Source organism: Miniopterus schreibersii (genome assembly GCF_964146895.1).
Source record: "Miniopterus schreibersii genome assembly, chromosome: 1".
Classification (NCBI taxonomy): domain Eukaryota; kingdom Metazoa; phylum Chordata; class Mammalia; order Chiroptera; family Miniopteridae; genus Miniopterus; species Miniopterus schreibersii.
The window spans coordinates 135,737,650-135,757,473 of NC_138101.1; the positions used below are offsets into that span (position 1 = coordinate 135,737,650).

The 19,824-nt window shown below is 50.9% G+C and overlaps 2 protein-coding genes across 10 annotated transcripts; one reads left to right on the top strand and one right to left on the bottom strand.

The window, feature by feature from the left end:
- Positions 1-665: 665 nt before the first annotated feature.
- On the bottom strand, positions 666-4,104 carry TPPP2 (tubulin polymerization promoting protein family member 2). The gene is made up of 4 exons (XM_081143050.1): positions 3,922-4,104; positions 2,422-2,632; positions 2,024-2,177; positions 666-942 (listed from the first exon to the last, which is right to left on the bottom strand). Exons 1-4 carry the CDS (start codon positions 3,929-3,931, stop codon positions 754-756), a joined length of 564 nt encoding a protein of 187 aa, XP_080999176.1. The 5' UTR covers positions 3,932-4,104; the 3' UTR covers positions 666-753.
- A 1,701-nt stretch (positions 4,105-5,805) lies between these two features.
- Positions 5,806-15,450, top strand: NDRG2 (NDRG family member 2; the record flags this gene model as incomplete). 9 transcript variants are annotated; one of them, XM_081143067.1, is made up of 17 exons in its annotated part: positions 5,806-6,436; positions 8,022-8,088; positions 8,804-8,884; positions 9,215-9,256; positions 9,642-9,747; positions 10,101-10,221; positions 10,418-10,480; positions 11,382-11,442; positions 11,663-11,749; positions 11,944-12,000; positions 12,173-12,276; positions 12,746-12,790; positions 13,130-13,181; positions 13,434-13,481; positions 13,736-13,771; positions 13,926-13,977; positions 14,461-15,450. In XM_081143067.1, 15 exons carry the CDS (start codon positions 8,810-8,812, stop codon positions 14,625-14,627), a joined length of 1,116 nt encoding a protein of 371 aa, XP_080999193.1. In that variant the 3' UTR covers positions 14,628-15,450. The 9 variants fall into 9 exon arrangements, with proteins under 9 accessions (XP_080999193.1, XP_080999197.1, XP_080999194.1 ...); XM_081143068.1 differs by having other exon boundaries at positions 6,396-6,720; XM_081143066.1 differs by lacking the exon at positions 5,806-6,436 and adding an exon at positions 6,758-7,086.
- Positions 15,451-19,824: the final 4,374 nt, after the last annotated feature.

Sequence of the window (19,824 nt, forward strand, 5' to 3'; positions counted from 1 at the left end):
GATTTCATTCCTTTTTCCTTAGTGCACCAGAACTCCTGTTCTTGAAGTCCTGGAGACCACCTACCTCTGGCCATCTTCCTGCGTGATCTTTAGTTGTCAGTAGGATCTTCTGATCCATCCGAACCATTGTGGAGGGGCTGTGGGGTAAAACTCACTTCTGGCTGAGTGTTAAAAATGGATTTTCCCTTTCCCCAGCTCTAGAACAAACTGGTAACAGGAGTAAGGCTAAGTAGATCCTTGACCCACCCTAGCTGGCTTGCATTTCTCCCCACAACAAAACTCAGATTGCAACAGATGAGGAAGGTGGAGGGACAGGGGTCTGGTTGGTGGTATCTGAGTCATCCTACATCAAATCAGGAAGTGCTGCTACTCCCTTTTGGTAGGTAGAGAAGGGGTGAATACCAGTGGTGTGTGAATGTAAGCAGCAAGTACTTTTACCTCCACATCTGGTTCATCTCTTATCTCCAAATATATTCCTCAGCCCTGATCTTAGAAGCAGTTGTGGAGAGAATGCTAACTTCTGGCTTGGAGGTATCAGGCTAAGTAAGGCAAAAGATAGAGAGCTGGAAACCCTGACTCCTTGGGCTTTCTCTCCTCTCCTCTCTCTCTCTACACCAACGGGCCCACCCTTCCCTTACCCTGGATGAAAACAGAACTCATTAGCTGCTGCACACACAAATGTTTATTGTTCCCTGAGCTCCCTGGTGTTAAAGATGCAGGGTTGAGGGCTGGCAGACTAAGTAAGGCTGCTCCCTATTTGTTGTCCTTCTTATCATAGGTGCCAGCACCCTTGTAGCCACCCACATAGCCTGAGTTGTCGGTCACCTCTTCCCTTCCTGCAATACCTTTGCCCTTGCCACTCTCATCAAAGCGCTCCTTGTGGGTTCCAGTGTACTTGCTGGTGTCCGTCAGCCGGCTCACTCCTCCCACGGTTGTTGCTTTCTGCAAGCCAGAGGATGATGGGTCTGATCCCTCTCCTTTACCCTCCACACTTATACCCGTTTTCTTAAGATGGTCTTTGATTCCCCCTAGGGCTTAGAGCTCTTGTTCTATGAATGGCACGGTGCTGATTTTTCAGGGCCCAGATGTGGCTGTGGGTAGGAACTGTGGCCAAAGCCATCCACTGGTGAGGTAGGACGAGTCTGGTGTATGAGAGTGGACTGTGTGTGGATTTTTCTGCTTCCAGAGGAGTTATTTTTAAATTATTCTTTTTTTAATCCTCAGCTGAGGATATGTTTTAATTTTTTTTATTTTAGACAGAGAGGAAGGGAGAGAGAGAGAGGAACATCAATGTGAGAAAGAAACATTGATCGGTTACCTCCCATATGTGCCCTGATGGGGGACTGAATCCGCAACCTAGGTATGTGCCCTGACCGGCAATCGAACCCACAACTTTTGGTGTATGGGATGACACTCCAACTGACTGAGCCACCCGGACAGGGCCAGAGGAGTTATTATGATGAGGCTATAGCCAGAGGACTTTGACCCCAGACCCAATATGCTAGGTTCTTCCTACTATTTGGTAGGTCCCATAGGGCCTACTACTATAGGTAGGTCTTATTTGAAATTTAGAGCAGAAAGAGCTTTTAGTAGAGAGGGGACAGAGAGGGAATAGAGGGTGGGTGAGAGACAGAAAGCCAGAGATTAGACCTTATATAAGAGCAGGAAGAAGAGTGGGGTCAGGGGCCAAGTCCTCTGCACTCAGTGTCCACCAGGCCCTAGTTGTTGCGCTTGCATACTGGACACTTGAGAATGAGTCTAAATTTTGTTATTAAAATAGCTGTGGACCTTAAGCAAGTCACTTCCCCGCTCTGGGCCACAGTTTCCTCAGCTCTGAAACTACTGGATGATCTCTGAAGCCAGTTCCAGTACCAACAGCGCCCTAGAGGCTCTCTGCCCTGTCTCCCTACATACAGTACCTCTGCTGGTAGGCATTTGGGTTATTGGAGGGTGGGAGGAGAGATGGAGCAGCAGGGATTTAGGGAAGTAGGGTCAAGTGTTAGGGATGAAGAACGTCACTCACAGTAACACCAGTGGTAGCTGGGTCCTTGCCTTCCATGAGTTTATAAATGTCCTCCAGGGTTTCATTTGGGTTCTTCCCCTTGAACCGCTTCTGGCCCAGTTCCTTCATTGCTTCCTGGAACTGTTGGAATGTGATGGTTCGGGCATTCTTGGCCCTGGTCAGTAAGAAAGAAATCCAGGAACTCTGGAACATGAACCCATCACCTGCCAAGGTCCATCCCTCCCCTTACTCAGACTTGGCCACTGAGTGTCTTGAGGACAGATGGAAAATAGAGTGTCAGGTATCCAGTAGATGTTCAGTAGACCCATTACAAATGGGTTCTATCACATAAAGCCTCCCATGTCTCACTATCTTGTTTGTTCTACTCACAACCCCTCCTCCCATCTTTGGTCCCTTACTTGACTTTGCTGAACACAATGTCCACATCAGTGGAGGTGACCGTCTTGCCATCCATGATGCCACAGTCTTTGCACAGCTTGGAGAAGTTTTTGTTGTTAATTTCAGTGCTACCACTTGATGATTCTCCGAAGACAGCAAACCGTTGGAATGTTTTTTCTGCTTCTGATGCCATGATCACCTGGAGGTGGGGGAGGACAGTAGGGGGAGAGACTGGGGTGGTGTGAGGGAGGAGGGGCAGGGAGGATTGAGGAGTAAGAAGGATGGGGTTAAGATAAAATCTGAATCAGCAACAGGAACAACCCCCCTCCTCCCTGTTCCTCTCTTCCCTCTTCCCACCTACTGTTCCTAGCACTAGGGATACTAGTGTGGATCCTACATTCAGAGTAATCACTGCCACCACCCACATCTCCACCACTTTTTGTACCTAAGAGTACCCAGATGGTGTCTGACCCTTCCTACCCTTTTTATATAAGTGTGTGCATATGTGGGAGGCAGCTGGTTGGGGAGATTATGTGGTAGTGGGGAGACAGGGGAAGAAAGAGAAGCTTCTATGACCTCAGTAGTTTTTAAATGACATCATCTCCAGTCCCAGCTATAGCCCTAGTCTTTGGGGGAGGGGTCTTTTGGTTTCTCTACCTTGAATGTTGCATTCAACAAGTTGCCAAACTTCTGATCTCTCCAGATGATCAAACTTCCCTCATTATTGCAGCCGGGCTTGACCCAGCTCACTGGGTCCTGGTCAAATCGCCTTATGCTCTGACCCTCAACAAAGGCGAAAAAGAGCCCAGGGAAGGGGTTAATAAAAACAGGTTTGCATCAGTCAAATATTACTTTTTTTTCTAGTCTCTAGATCCAGGCCAACATGGAGGATCTCATTGGCTTTAACAGACCCATCACAATAGGACTTCAAATGGTATCCTTGTTGGACTTAACATGGAAATGGTCTTGGAGTGGGCCAGGTCTGGGTGGGCCAGGGTGAAATAGGTCAGGGTGAGGGTGAGTCTCAGCCTTTGAAAATCTTTCAAATAAATTTCTGAGCAAGTCAAGGATGTTTCTAAGGGGTTCCTCTTTGGCCTTTTCTCTAGCCAGAAGATAGATGAACTTCAGGGATCCTAAAGTAGAGCAACTAGGCTGGTGACTTCCCTCCCCTTCCTGTCTAATCAGTCACCAATTTGTGTAAGTGTTTTTTCCTTGGCTTACATATCCATTCCTTTTTTTCCATTCCTATTACTCCCACACTTCTTGAAGTCCCTGTAATCTCATAACTAGTTGATTTCTCTGGCTTCTAAATGATCACTTTCCTAAGTTGAATGTTTTACACTTATCCACCCTGTAATCCATCTCTATTACCTTCCCATCAGATTAATTTTCACAAAACTATTTCTTATCCATTACTCCTGCTCAAGAACACTCTATGGATCTTCAGTGCCAAACTTTTTTGCCTGCCATTCAAGAACATTCACACTTGACCCCAGTCTACTTTACCAAAAATCACTCACCTCTTAACATTATTCTTCATCTGAGGCCATAATGGCCTAATCACATGTGCTTGAGGGGAGTACTTCATAGTGGAGAGTGCAGAGCCTTGGAATGAAATAGATCTGAGTGGGGGTTTGAGTCCTAGATATATCATTTACCAGCTGGTTAGCTTGGGCAACATCTCTGAGCTTCAGTTTTCTCATCTGTACAGTAAGGACAATACTACTTACCTGATGGTATTGGGGGATAATATATGGGTAGTACTTGGCACAAAGTAGCTATTATTCCATTCTTCAAAATAACTTGTGTATTTCTGCTCTCAAACTTTCCCTCGTGCTCTCTCTTCCTGGACAGAATGCCCCTCTGTCCTACCCAAATACCCATGGCTGCACTCCTCAAAGGGTGCTTCACCCTAGGAACCAAACCCTTTTCCTCCATATTATATTAAGACAGTGTTTCCTAGTCTGGTAGGTTGCGGCCTTCTGGGGTGAGGATTTCTGAATTATTGCAGGGGCCCCTGGATTCTTTATGTACAAAGAAGATTTATTGTCAACTGAATAAATAATATGTTTTCCACATGTAGGAATTACTATATACAAGGATGTTGTGATTATCAGAATACTGTATAAATTTACTTGAAAGTATTGCTGAATTCATGGTTTGTTTCCATCAGGGGATACTACAACCATCATGTGGGAATGAACGTCTCTGATCTCCCACTTGAGAAGGGTGAGAAAGTACTGCCATAGGACTTATTAAACAATTAATCTTATATATATTTTAAACTTTTTCTTTATACCTTCTCTTAGCTATTCCATTATAAGCTTCTAGAGAAGGTATGACTAGACTTCACACTTCTTTGAATTACATCCATACAGTGGCTTGCACATAGCAGGTACTTAAAACTGTCACTTAGTTGAAGGTACAGTTTGAAGCTGCTTCTGACCCAAGAGAAGGAAGTTAGAGAGCTGTTATCCTTGTTGGGCTACTGACACCAGGGCTGAGCTGGGCCCTGCCCTGGCAGAGAACCCTATCTTATGGCAGAAGCAGTCTCATTTCTGTATGCAGCGGGCTGAGACCCCTAGTCCTAGGAAGTAAACAGATCCCAATGGAAATTTCCTACCTCCTGCCCGCCCCACACCCCTGCCTAGGCCCCTTATCAGGTTCCCCCTGAGTCATCCTGACCCAGAGACGAATTTAGATGCTGGAACCTCCAGGTCCTTCCCTCCCCCATTCCAAGTAAGACTACTTTAGACACACAACAGAAGGCAGCAAGCAGAAGTTCACATTCTAGACTTTCTTTCTCCCTCACTTCAGGAGGGCTGGTGAGATCTCTCTCCTGTCCTATACATCTTTATGTACGATCCTAATTCCAGCAGGTTTTCCTAGTCCACGAGACTGTTAAACTGGCATCCACAGCGGGGAGGGGACTAGGTGAGGAGCCAGGGTACCCAGCTTCTGTTCAAATTTGTGGGAAAAAAGTTCTGAAATGGATGGGGGAAGGGAATAGAGGAAAACTTGGGTGCTTCAATCAGGGAATGTAGGGGGCTCCTTAGATTTGGGGTTGTTGAAAGCTGGGTTTTATTCTGACTAGTTCTACTCTGGGTCACCTCCTCCCTCTTGGCCCCTCCTTTTTTCCAATAGACCCTGCCAAGTGGGGATGAAAGGGGCATTGATGTTCCTTGGATGGGAGGGGGGTTGTGGGTGGTGAAGGGGGTTGTGGGGGGTGGTTCCCAGGCAGGAGGGGGTAGGGCAATTTGGGGGTCTTTGGGGGGGCAGCCTGTGCTGGTGTTTCAGTTGGCAGCTTCAGTTCCATTGGCTATTGTTCCCAACTGGCCTAGCGCCCAGCCCCCGAAATGGCAACTCAGGAGCCGGGCTAAAGGAGAGGATGGGGTGGGGACCCTGGGAGGAGGGGAGCTAAAAGGGGTGCAGGTGGGAAGAAATTCAATCAGGTTCTTTTTTTTTTTTTTTTTTTCCTAAGACAACTTTGCATTCCCTTAGCCACAGACCTATCCCATGCCAGGCGACCTTCCTCCTAGGGGCGCGGGAAGGGTGCATGTAGGCGTGGGGAGGGCTGGGCGAGAGAGGAGTCTAGGACAGCGAACCCACCCAAGCCCGGAGAGAGACGCCGCAGCCCCGGAGAAACCCTCGCCGGGCTCGCGATTGAGCGGGGCCCCGCTGCTATCACCCCTCTTCTCCGGGCCGGACTCGGAGGAGTTAGCGCCGAAGCCCAGGGTCTCCTGGGTCCCAGCCCGGGACACCGCGTCCTCCCCAAGCCCCCGCTCCACCCCCGCGGAGTTAACTCCGCCCCCGCGCCTGTTTACCCGAGAGTCGGAGCTCCTGGGGGTCCCTGGCCCCTCCCCCCTGGGGCCTTGACCCCGGAGTCCCCGTTGGACCATCCTCTTCCCCCAGCTCGCGGTCGCCTCTATTTATAGCGGCCCCCCGCATTCCCCGCTCCCCCCGCCGCGTCTTGTTTTCCAACTTCGCGGAGAGCAGCGGGACGGCCGGCGTCGGGACGCGCGGCAGACAGAGGAGGTACCCGGACCTTGGGCGCCCCGGAGTTGGCGTTCCAGCGCCCTTGACGCCCGACCCTCGGCGGGTGCTGCACACCTTCCCCTCCCGGCGCCCAGACCCCCGCCTCTTTAGCGCCAGTCCTCGCCCACCTCCCCCTTCCGAAACCAGGATTTCTGTTTATGGGCGGGCGGAGTCGAAATCGTGGGGTGTCAGCACCCTGGGTTCCTCTCCCCTTACCAGTCCCCGCCACTGAGTCTGGGGGCGAAGGACTGAGCCATAGTGCGAGAGGCAGATCCAGGTCACGGGTGAGGACGGCGTTGAGGGCGGGCGTGGGGATTCCCCACGGGAATAAGGGATCCCCGCACACCCCACCACCGCCCGCTTTCGGGGGGAGGTTGTGGGGAGCGCGAGCTTAGCCCGGGAGCACCCACAATTTGCTTTCCTTAGAGTTTCCCTTTGGCCCCCCGCACTGCCCCCCCCCCCCAGCCGCAAACAGCCTGGGGCGGGGTAAGGGGGGCGTGTTTCCTGGGGGTCTAGGGGCGGACCTGCGGGGAGCCGTCGGCCCGTGGGCGGGCTGGGGCGGGCCGGGGGCGGGTCTGTGGGGAGCTGGAGCCCTGGCGGGCTTGAGAGTCAAAGGCAAGTGAAGGTGGAAGCGGCCGCGGCTGCAGCAGGTAGGGGGAGGGGCAGGCGAGGGGCCCCGGGCCCGGCCGGCGCGTGCGGGGCGGGCGGGAGGCTGGCTCTCCCTGCCCGGGAGCCGGCCGTGTGCGGGAAGGGGCCTTCAGGGAGGCGGCGCGGGGCTGCTGCGCACAAAGGCGGAGGCTCGGCGAGCGGCAGGGCGTGCTTGGGACGTGCGCGAGGTGGTGTGCAGGACCCGGGGCGCTCCGCGCCCGCCCGAGGGGTGCCTGTCCCCACGAGGGCCGGCAGCCTAGGGACTCGCAGGGACAGGTCCCGGGTGCTGGGCCCGGTCCCTCCCACCCCGGCTCCCAGCCGGCGCTCGGCCCTTTCGGGTCGTCCGTCGGGGGAGGCCGGGAGGAGATTGTGGGACCGCCCTTCTTGCCTCTCTGCAGCCGTGGGACCCACTCCGAGGCTGGATGGAGGAGAGGAGCTAAGCCACGGGGCTTTTCAAGTTCTTTTTTTAAATGGCGGAGGGAAATAGTCACGCTCTGCTACCTTCATATCACTCGGGAGCTGTCAGAAATCCTGGGAATCCGCTAGCCCCCACTTTTAGTTTGCAAATAGGAAATTGAGGCAGTAGTACTGGTGGGGCCAAGGTCACAGCGGTAGCGGCAGAGCGGGGACTAGAATCCAGAGCCTCTGACTGAGCCACGCGCCGTCCTCCACATCAGCACTTCCTCCTCTCCTCCCCCGGCTGGACCGGTACCTGACTGCCGCTGCCCCGCCGGCCGCTGCGGCCCGCACTGGTTCCTAGTTGAAACCTCGAGAGGACGTGTTCCCTAGACTCAGGGGTAGAGATTGGGGAGGTTTAGGGACTTGGGGAGGGTTGGTGACCCGGGTAATCTAGGTCTTGGCTGAGGTTTTATGTCCCTGAAAGACCCAGGGGCTGCCTGCCTCCCATGTCATTCACCTCATTGCCTTGTTTTCTCAGACCCCAGAGCCAGGAGCTGTGAGAACCCTGACCCCTAACCCCGCTGCGTCCAGCCAATAAGAGCCCAGTAAGTGACCCCACCCCCAGCTGCAGGCTCTTTACTATGCTAGTCTGCAGGCCTGCTTTGCTCCTCAGTCGCCCCTAATATTGAATGTCTGCTAATTTATTCACAATGGGGAGGGAGGGAGAGGCTTGGGAGGAAGGAAGACATGGGGTCAGTTGGACACAGTGTCCCTTGTCCCCCTTTTCTTGTTTCCCCCTCTCTCTCTTGGCCATGTTACTCAGGTCATTTTTAGCGCTTTTCCTTTTGAGCTGCTGACATTGGGGCTTTAGTTGAAGGTCACAGTCAGTTGCGAACTCTCTCTACCTGTCCCTTAGTATGTTTGGAGTATCCAGTCACTGAGCCACTAGTTTCACCCCCTACTTAATTGGGAGTGTGGGGTGGCCCCTAAATATAGCCTGGGAAACCTGAGCTGCATGGCTGCCCCACCCTGGTTTTCCATCCAAGACAGGGAACGGGGGTCTGGAGGTGTGGGATGCAGTGGGGATGCCACTCTAAAGAGAAGTGCTGTCCTGGTTCCTCTTACACAGCCCTTCCCCACAGTGTCCTGGACATGGAGCTGGGACAGGAAAGGCTGTCTGTGTCCTGGAGTCATCTTCAGCTCCTGGGGCCCCCTGAGCCCTGCATTATTCCCCTGTCCTGAGAGAGGCAGAAGGTATTAGAGAAGATGAGGGGGTGTGGAGGCAGCCTCCCCAGTCTTGGTGTTTCCTCACCCTGCCAGGCCACCATGACGGAGCTGCAGGAGGTGCAGATCACCGAGGAGAAGCCGCTGTTGCCAGGGCAGACACCCGAGATGGCCAAGGTTACTAGAGACCCTCTGAATCCTAGGCCCACATTCCAGACCTCCAAGCATCCCCCTCATCTCCTCCCTTTCCAAATCCATAATCTCATTCTAATCCACACTCCCACCTTGTCCCCCACTCCCCATGTTTCTCTCCCCATATACCACAATTGGGAGTCCAGGCCTTTGTCACGTAACTGTACTAATCTTAATCCTCTCCATGTCTCTGTTTGTTATCTTTCTGTCTCTGGTCTCTTTACCTGCCTCTATCTGTGTCTGTCTCTCCATCTGTCTCTCCGCTCTACGTGGCTGTGTTTCTGTGTGGACCTGTCTGTGTGTGTCTCTCTCCAGGAGGCTGAGTTAGCTGCCCGAATCCTCCTAGACCGGGGACAGGTAACAGCTCGGGGCAGTCCCAGGGTGGGAGGATGGTTCTCCTCTCCCCAGGGAAAGAAAGGCCCTCCTACCTGTCCTTCCTCTCTGCTACCTTTCCCTCTATTCCAGTCCTTGCCCATCCCCATCTCTCTCCTTCCTTCCCTTATTCCCCTTTTCAGATTTCCTTAATGCTCTTCAGTCATTCATTAGTCTTTTCCACCCTCAAAATCATCTCCACTGTCGTTTTACCTAAACTGAATTCTTTCTCATCCTATTTCTAATACTTTGTTCCCTTCTCCTCTCTGCCCCTCCCCCATGTCACCCCCCTGCCTTTTGTGGAAGCCCTTTTCCTGTCTCTTTTCCTCTCAGCCTAACTCCTACCTGATGGTGACCTGTTTTCTTGCAGACTCACTCTGTGGAGACACCTTATGGCTCTGTCACTTTTACTGTCTATGGTACCCCCAAACCTAAACGCCCAGCGATACTCACCTACCATGATGTGGGACTCAACTGTAAGGACCTTCACTTCTCCTCCCACTCCTTTCTGGGAAGAGACTGGGTGGGGGGAAGGTAAAACCCCAGCGTAAGGGTAAGGGTCCTCAAGCTCAGGAAGGGAGCCATGTGGCATGTCAAGAAGTTCTCTCCTAGGTAGCCGATCAATGACTCTCTCATCATTGATGTTTTTCTCTCTCCCCCTCTCCCTTCCTCTCTCTGACATCCATAAAAATATATTAAAAAAAGAAAAAACGAAAAAACAAAGAAGTTCTCTCCTAGTCTGATTGTGGCATGAAAGGGGGTGGATTTTGACTTGGGGACACTTTTCCCTGTCTGATTCTATTGTTGGGGTATTGGGGATTCTCTTTAGATAAATCTTGCTTCCAGCCGCTGTTTCAATTCGGGGACATGCAGGAAATCATTCAGAACTTCGTGCGGGTTCACGTGGATGCCCCTGGGATGGAAGAGGGGGCTCCTGTGTTCCCTGTGGGGTGAGAATTAGCTCCCTCCCTCATCATCAAATTATCATGAGGCACAGGGCAGGTATGGGGAAGATTGGACCAAGGGAGGAGGAAAGGGAGGGCAGTGGTGATTCTGGAAGAAGATGAGCGGGACACCCTGAGGTGGGGGCAATGGGGGTAGGTTGGTATTTTCCTGTTAAAAGACCAACATTCATCTCTTCCCCAGATATCAGTACCCATCTCTGGACCAGCTTGCGGACACGATCCCTTGCATCCTGCAGTACTTAAAGTGAGAAGTGTGGGGGTCCCTCCAATCCAGATTTCTCTTTCCAGCACAAGGTGGCCCTTAGAACACCTATGTCCATCATGGTTCCTGGGCAAGTTTTGGTTTCTGGCCTAGATATATCCTTCCTCTTCCATGTTCCCAGCCTGATTGTGAGAGGAAGAGGGGTGGGTTTGGAAAACTGACTTGAGTCAGCTGAGTAGCCCTGATGGATGGAGAAAAGAAAAAAGAAGGGGCTATTTGAAGCCCTGCCTCAGGCTGAGGAGGGATCAGAAAGCTAGACAGGAAGAGGAAGGGGTGACACAATCCCTGAGGAACCAGATAGACCTGTCTCTTCCTCCCACTCCCCCTCCTCTATACACACACCTGGGAACTGGGAGCCCCGTGGATAAGGGAGAGTGGGAGAAAGAGAAAGCCAGGGGAGGCCTTCTCGGCACGCACTCCTGCGCTCTGTCCTTGGCTTGGCTTTTTCTGGACACGGGTCCCAGACAGCCCTGGTTCACATGCTTGTCTCTCTTTAACCCCATTCTTCCTGTTGTTCACTGAAGTTGTGCCTTTTATTTTACATCTTGCTTGCAAGTTCCCTTCTTCTCAGTTCCTCTAGAGGAAGTAGGAATTATACAGAACAAGTCGAACTAGCTTCTGAAAATTGAGCATGGACAAAGAGCTACCTAGGAAAACAGTGTCTTGCTGGTTGGTCGGTGGGTGTTTCTTTTCAAGACACTAGCTGTCCAAGAGGGAACTGAAGAAAGACTTCAAGGACCTACTCTGACTACCAGTGTCAGTTTTTAGCTCCTTGGCAGGCCCCCGGGTTCTGTCCTTTGTGCCTGTGGCCTTAGGAAGGAGGGTAAGGAGTTTGGAGAGCAAAGTTTTGAATACCAAGTAGACATACGTTTCCCTTTCACAGTTTCTCCACAATAATTGGAGTTGGTGTTGGAGCTGGAGCCTACATCTTGTCAAGATACGCTGTAAGAATTAAAAACCCCCAGATAAGGGAAAGGCAGGTCCAAGGCTCATGGTAGCCTACCTTCCATGGTAGGCTGTTTACTAGTGTGTATTTGACAGGAAGACTTGGGTCTGAGGGTGGGGAGGGAGGCCTTATGGGAGCCTAAGAGTGGGTGGAACTTAGTGGGGAGGGGATGAGGTCCTGCCCTGCCTCTGATTTGCCTTCCTTCTGCTGCCCTTCAGCTTAATCACCAGGATACAGTCGAGGGACTTGTCCTCATCAACATTGATCCCAATGCCAAGGGTTGGATGGACTGGGCAGCACACAAGGTTTGGAAGGGTCTGTGTGCTGAGATCTAGGTTGGGGGTTCCCTTGCATGGGTCCAGTTATGCTCTACCAGTATAACTGATTGACCTATGAACTTCAAGGAGGGGGACGTAGGGCAGGAAAGAAGCTGTGTCACTTGCCTGGGTCTCTTTTCCCCATAATGTTCTGAGCTTTCTCATCTGCCCTTTCCTCATAGCTAACAGGCCTCACCTCTTCCATTTCGGAGATGATACTTGGACATCTTTTCAGCCAGGTAAGTGGTTGTGGAAGATGGAGGAAAAAGAGGGGACCAACAGGGATTTGAATGCTTGGGGTGACTCCCTCAGCTGGAACAGGATCTGGGAAGGGAAGGCGTGCCTTTTTGCATCCAGTGACTGTTGGCTTCTCCTCCTAACCCAAATTTTTCTACCTCTTCTTTCCTTCAGGAAGAGCTGTCTGGAAATTCTGAGTTGATACAAAAGTATAGAAATATCATTTCACATGCACCCAACCTGGAGAACATTGAACTGTACTGGAACAGCTACAACAAGTGAGTGGCAGTGTGTGTATGTGTACTCGCATGTGCATGTGAAAGCAATTTAGAAGTGGCGACTGGGGGTGATGAGGAAGCAGAGAGGAGAGGGAAGTCCGAAAGTACACGGTGTGTAAGGAGGGCAGGATTTGGTGTGCAACTGGGACAGCTGCAGGACCGACCCAGTGGGAAGAGTTGTGAGGAACTGTCTCTCCCCCTTTCTTCTGTTTACTTCCCATGAAGGTTTTGATTCCCAGAAGTAAGATGATGACCTGTCCTTGTGCCTTTCCTCTCCCTTCACTACCCTCTAACCAGGGATGTGCTTGAGGCCTGACTACCACATTCCCCTTTGGTTCCCACTTTTAATCGCTGATATTTGGCTATAGTTTTTTGGGAGGAAGGGAGTTTCCTTATGGGAGAGATAGCTTATATTTGGATAGATAGTATTGCCTGTCTAAAATTCCTATTTCTTTTAACCCTTCTCTAGCCGCCGAGATCTGAACTTTGAGCGTGGAGGTGATATCACCCTCAAGTAAGACTTTAAATGATACAGCTTTGTCTTTCTCCCTGGATCTTCCTTAGGTGCTTATATCCTTTAGAAGGAGGGTCTTTTGCCAGGGAGTTTGCAGGTGCTTATATCCTTTAGAAGGAGGGTCTTTTGCCAGGGAGTTTGCTTGTTACCTCTCACTTCATCCCATTTAGCAAATCACCACCCTCTAGGTCTTCTGCCTTTGAATCCTCTTGGTGGGGTGGTGGGGTTCAGAAGGCTGTTTCCTCTTTGGAGCCAGACATTTTCTGGCTGCTCTTCTGGGAAGAGATGGGTGAGGGAGTGCCAGGGGCTCACCACCTCCTCCCTGATCCTTGCCTCTAGGTGCCCCGTGATGCTGGTGGTAGGAGATCAAGCACCCCATGAAGATGCAGTGGTCAGTAGGGAATTTGGGGTTGGGTGAGGGAGGGTTGGAGTCCTAGGATGGTGGTTAGAGGGGTACTTTGCCAGGAGGCAAGCTTTTTAGGACACGGAGAGCAACTCTGGTGCATACGAGATTGATTCATTTTAAGAAGGAAATGGGTAGGAGTTGATAGGAAAGGAACTGGGGACTGGGTCCTTGGGTCCCTTGGATGAGAGAGGCCACAGGGAGTATGACCTCATTCATTCAGCTTCTTACTTACTCCAGGTGGAATGTAATTCAAAGCTGGACCCCACTCAGACTTCTTTCCTCAAGGTGAGTAACCCTACTCCGTGCCCAGCCTGACTCCTGGCCCCCTGTCCAGAGCCATATATACTGAATCCTAGATTCAGCTGCTAGGCCTCTAGGGTCCTGCCTGGGAGCAAGTGGGGTTGATGAAATAAACAAACAATAAAAAACCCTAAGGGCCTGGAATGGGAAAGCAGGGAAGAGAGACCCTTTCTATCTCCTGGCTGGCTCACTTTATTCATGTGTGTATCACTTTTTCTGGGTGGCTCTCTCCTGACTAGATGGCCGACTCCGGAGGTCAGCCCCAGCTTACTCAGGTGAGTACCCCCAGCCATCCGGGATGGGATATTAGTGTCACTGAACTATACCCTTTGCCACACATCCCATCCCCAACCTGCCACAGCCTTGGGCTCCTGCTCAGCTCATAACCTCACCTCACTGACTCCCTCTCTCCTCATCTTACTTCCTCAGCCAGGCAAGCTGACCGAGGCCTTCAAGTACTTCCTGCAAGGCATGGGCTACAGTGAGTATGGGGGTCAGAGGCTGTCATGGGGACAAGGGATTGCTGCAAGGATGAGGGATGGCCACTGAGGGGAGGGACCATTTTATTTTATTTTTTAATTTTTATTTATTTTATATATATCTTTAATGATTTCAGAGAGAGGAAAGGAGAGGGAGAGAGAGATATAGAAACATCAATGATGAGAGAGTCATTGATCGGTTATGTCCTGCATACCCCTGACTGGGGATCGAGCCCATAACCTGGGCATGTGCCCTGACTGGGAATTGAACCCCGATCCCCTGGATCCTAGGTCGAAACTCAACTGCTGAGCCACGGCCGGCCAGGCAGGAACCATTTTAGACTAATTTCTGGACTTACCACAATCTGCCAATCAAGCTAATTGACCCCCTGGCCCCATTTGTAACTCTCACATCCCAGTCTGAGTTGCCAGCCTCTCTTCCTTACCTCCTCTCTGACTGACTGCTTATCCTCCTGTCTCCACAGTGGCCTCATCTTGCATGACTCGCCTGTCCCGGTCTCGCACAGCCTCCCTGACCAGTGCGGCATCCATTGATGGCGGTCGGTCCCGTGCTCGAACCCTGTCCCAGAGCAGCGAGTCTGGGACTCTCCCCTCAGGGCCCCCAGGGCACACCATGGAGGTCTCCTGTTGAATGACCCATGTTGCCCTGGTGTGGGACCCAGCCAGCACCTCCCCTAGCACTAACCTAGGAGATGCATAGAACACTGGGCCAGAGTGAGCAAGGGAAGATGGGCAGATCCTGTGGGGAGATGATCTTGATCTTTGATTGCTACCCTAACCTTGACCTCTAACCTGTGATACCCCTCAGCTCCTGGGAGAGCTTCCTAATATCTCTTAGGGACCCAGACCCCTAAATGATCCCTCTCCCTCATTCTGTTGTTAAGGTGGAGAGGGCATGCATTCCCTCTCCCTAATCTAGGTGTCCATAGGTGAGGGATAAGAGGTCATTGTAGTTGCCCATGGTGCCTCCTCCAGACTTTCCCTAGTCATCCCATTGCAAGGGTAAGGGACTTGGTGCTGGGTCTCCATTCACCAAAGCGGATATGGCTTCTCTTTAACCCTTCAGGTCTCTGAAGGATATGGGCCTAAATGAATGTGTCAGGGAGGCTTGCTGGTGGGTTAGTGGTCCTCAGGATGTGATAGAAATATCCAGTATGAGAATGGAAGTTGGACTGGGAGGTGTCAGGCAATAAATAAGTTTGAGGGAAGGACTGGAGCTGGGGCAATAGGAAGGGGCCTGGGGCCATTGGCTGCACTAACTTTGGTAGCTGCCTAGACCGTGTTTGTCTAGAGTGGGAGTGGGGAGGGGGCCAAGCTGGGGCAGGGCTGCTTGGGGCTTGGCATAGGGGTGGGAAGGGCTACCTTGGGGCTCTGACCACAGTGTGTTATGTGTGGAGGGTGCTCTCCTGTCTCCCACAACTTCTGCTGTAACAATAAACTGTAGAGGAATCTGAGCACCATTATTATTCTTTGTCTCAGTATGTCTGCATCATGCCCCTTTCCTACCTTCTCCCTGCCCAGCTCTCACATTCTCTTCTCCAAGTGATATAAACCATGGGAGGGGGCTTGCATAGCATAGGCACATCACAGAATGTGACTTCATAGTCACCGGCCCCTTTCAACAGAATGGTATTGTCCTTGATATTGATAGTAACTTCGAGTTTTGGGAGAGGAGCTACTTAGACCTTAGAAGACTTCCTTATCAGTTATTGAGAAATGCCATAGGATTTCAGAGATGTCATCAGCATCATAATCTTGAAGAAGAAAGTACAGAAAGATGACTGAAGTGCCCAAGGACATCTTGTGACCACCCTCCTGCAGGATCCTCCATGGTGTCACCTAGATTCCATTTTAGGTGGTTCAATACGATCAGCAGACCACGCCTCACGCTGTTTCTAGAGGGGTTATTGGGTCGCTCAGTTGATCTCTGTCTGAAGACTCTTTCAGGTGAGTCACAGCAACTAGGATTTCCTCTCAGGAATTCCTCCTCCCACATGAATCCTAGAATTCGGGGAATTAATTAGACTATGTCTGTGGTTCTCTGAGAAGCTTCTGAACAAGTATGAACAATAATTATTAAGAGAGCTTCAGATATTTTGTGGCTGTTGCAGGCTGGCCCTTGGGGTTTGGGGCACAAGGAGTAAAGATGAGAGGGCACTTTATAGTGTTACTGGCCAGGGTACTGTGGATGGAATAGTACAAGGTCATTTGCCTGGTGATAGGAACCCCACGGGCAATTATACACTTTCCTCGGTGAAACGGAGCTGACGACTAACGCAGCTTATGTCTGACGCTGACACGCTGGCGGGGAAGTGGGGCATGGAGCATGCTCTGGATTCTTGGGCATTTCATCACTCTCACAGGACCGAGTCTATCTGAAATGCAGTAGGCTGGGATCAGAAGGGGTGAGGGTGTTGGGTGACCACACACAGGACAGGCAGCAGGCGCTTAAATGGCACACTAAAGAAAAGAAACCGCATGTTTGGAATCATTGGCACAACTGGCTCCTAGGTAAACAAAATGTGAAGAAAAGGCAAAGAACTCCAACCAGCATGTGCCTTGACTGGCAATAGCTGCTGCTGTGCGTTATGCCAGGGAAGGCGCGTCTCCTCAGCACATTCAACCGCACAAGTAACACTGTTAAGTTAGCAGTGTAATCGGAGGAGGGAGAAAATCTCATTTCTGTGTAAAATGTGAGTGTATGTACCTGCCATGGGGCTAGTGTGTGAAATGGGTGGTGACCGTGTGTCTTTCTCCTATAGATGTCCCTGCATAAGAAACCCATGAGTTAGGTAGAGGGAGAGATGCTCTCTGCTGGGAGCAAGGGAGAGGGGTTTGCTGTCCTTGACTGACCTCTCTGCTTTGTTGGTCCTAGACATTCCGGGAGAGCCCATGGAGACGCAGTGCCCCCCTGTGGTTGTCATGGTTCTCCCTAACTTTCCCCAGTTCTCCTGAGTCTCCCAGGGTTCTTCGTGAACCTACGCAGTAGTTACATAGGGAGGGCCTGATACCGTGGTCTGTGGCTCCTGCCCATTTTCGAGATCAGAGTTCAGAGGCTCTCAGGAGAGGTGGGCTGGCTTCACAGAAGCTGAACCACGAACTCCTTACTTTTTGTCTCTGCTTCAGCCTTAGGACTCCTGTTTCTCTCTTCCCCTCCATCTCAAGGAACGTGTTTCCCCAGCGTTAGGCACAGAAGGCCAAGATAGCTAAGAGATGGCTCATTGGGAAGGAAAATAAAATGGAAGAATACAGTGATGAGAGCCTTGCGGTGTCCACTTGAAAACTGTGGAACTCATGAAGAGATTTTAAAGGGTGATTCTCTGAAGATACACAGTGAAACTGTAGCAGGTGGGATGGATAAATATATAGCAAAGGTAGAATGCATTGTGTATTTGACCTTCAACAAATCTAAAGCTAATTAACTCAGAACAAAATTGAAATAAAAAGGAAATAATTGAAAACTTTAAGCATCCCCACAGACTGGGGCCTGGGGGAACAGCCCGTCTGCACCCCTTTTGCTTCCCCTTTGGTAGCGTCCCTAGGCTCCTCCCCTAGGTCGGTGGGGGAGTGTGAGGGTATGTGGCTGGGGGGCACACCCACATCACGGAACCACTCCCAAACTGGCTGCCAGTACTTGTATTCTGTCTATCCGGGCCAGTAGCAATGAACAGTGTCCTGTCATGAGGGAGGCAAGGCCCTGGGAAACTGTCCTTCAGGGGAGAGGCAAAGTGGCACAAACTGTCTCACAAGAGTTCGCCTGCAGCTCTTTGGGTTATGTCCTGGGTGTATCGTTCTCTGAGGGACCTCCTACCCCGCTCTGGTATATTTGCTAAAGTCTGGTTTCTCTTTGATGTGGTTCCCCATCTCCTTGTCTGCACATATTATCACCTTACAACTGAGGTATCCAGACCCTTACAACCTTCAGCCTGTAAGCAGAGGACAGCCCAGGGAGCTCCAAAGGGTTACTTCAGAGAGCCATTTATTGGTACAAAAATGGAAACCTGGCTCAGCAGGAGGCCAGTCGAAGGTTTCATTTTTTTTTTTTCTTCCTGATTTTCCCCGTTTAAATACATTAAAAATACATATGTGGGTGGGGAAGGGGCACAGGGGTTGAGACTTGCAAACTGTTCCACATAAATTTTCTTGTGGCTATTCCAAATAGCTTCTTCTGTTATCCTTTCCCCCATCCTACATATCTTTCCTCCCATTTCTATTGTTTAACTCTCATGATCCTACTTTTCTTCAGATACAACCTGTCTCTCAAGGCTGAATCAAGGTTCACTCCCAATTCTGGCTTCCAGTCACCATGCCCCAGTGAACTCAGCTCCCCTCCTGTCCTGTGGCTCCCATGCCTGCTCTCACTCCATCCTTCCTTGTTCACTCTCATGTGAAAATCACATTCACCTTCTGCTTGCTTATAGCCCTCTGCGGCTCCTTGCTGGGGATTCAGATCTTTTGAAAATAAGCAAGACTGTTCCTCTTCCTGGTCCTGATGATGTTCCCCTTATGGAGCCATTCTCTAGCTTTATTCCAGCTCTTGATATAGAGCTGTTTGAGCTAACGATGGCTCCTGTCCTGGTTGGTAAGGATCCTTGGGAAAGGACTGTGGGAAGGAAAGGAAGCAGCGATGGCTGGAAGGAGAGGCGGCTAAAGGGGAACCTAAGTGCTCCTGGGCTGGGAGGAGCAAAAATGCATGACTCACTCTGCTTGAGTTCTCCTGACCTCTACTCACTTACCTGAAATGCTGATTTCATCAATGACCCAGAAACATGAAGAGCCCTGGAGTCTAATGTATTTCTCCTCAAATCTCCATTCTATAGTCATACAAATCCTCTGTACCAGAAATAGCTCTCTAATGTCCATATAATCATGTCCCTTCCAATTCATCCTTCTGAGTGTCCACTTAAGTTGAAAGCAGCAGAGAACTGATGCTGGACATTTTCTATTGGCCCCTCCAGGTTTCTTTCTGACCTGTGCTTTCTCAGGCTCAACTACCTGCAATGCACGAACAGACATTTTATTCTTTGGCTTTTGTTTGGGTGTGGACAGTAAGAGACAGGGCAGTAGATTCGAGAGTGGGAGAGTGAAGGTGTTCCTCTGGCTTCCTCCCGTGGAGTCCTTGCAGGCTGGCTGCATTCCTACAGCGGAGGCCACGGCTCTGAGTGGATGGCTCTCTCGAGTTTCTCGTAACTGCTCCTTCTCTTCAGCCCAGGCAACAGCATTGTTCTTACTCAGCCCTAGGGTGTTGCACCATCGTTTGTTGCTCTGTCCTAACCCCGGCCACACCTTCTACACAATCCCTTTATTAAACTTGCCTCAATTACCCAATGTGTTCTCTGCTTTCTCCTGAGACCCTAACATATAAGACAGGAGGTACAGGTAAAGAGGGAAGGGAAGGGAAGGGAAGGGAAGGGAAGGGAAGGGAAGGGAAGGGAAGGGAAGGGAAGGGAAGGGAAGGGAAGGGAAGGGAAGGGAAGGGAAGGGAAGGGAAGGGAAGGGAAGGGAAGGGAAGGGAAGGGAAGGGAAGGGAAGGGAAGGGAAGGGAAGGGAAGGGAAGGGAAGGGGAAGAGAATCTATATATTGAGCTTTTCTTCGCATCACAGAAACATGGGTTTGATGCCAGTTAGTTAGGTGGTCAAGTAATTTAACTTCGGATTGAGCTTCCCTAGACTTAGAATGGGGATACACTATCTACCTGGCAGGGTTGGAAAGGTGAGATAATATGTGGAAGCAGCCCTGGCCAGTGTTGCTCGATAGTTAGAGCACCGAGTTGATGTGTCTCTCCCACATTAATGTTTCTCTCTCTCTCTTCCCCTCCCTCTCTCCCT

Excerpts from the sequence above, each read along its gene's own strand:
- TPPP2 (XM_081143050.1), bottom strand. Across the intron at positions 2,178-2,421 it reads ATTGTGTTCAGCAAAGTCAA|GGCCAAGAATGCCCGAACCA; the intron begins GTAAGGGACCAA and ends CTTACTGACCAG. Across the intron at positions 943-2,023 it reads CAGCTACCACTGGTGTTACT|AAAGCAACAACCGTGGGAGG; the intron begins GTGAGTGACGTT and ends TCTGGCTTGCAG.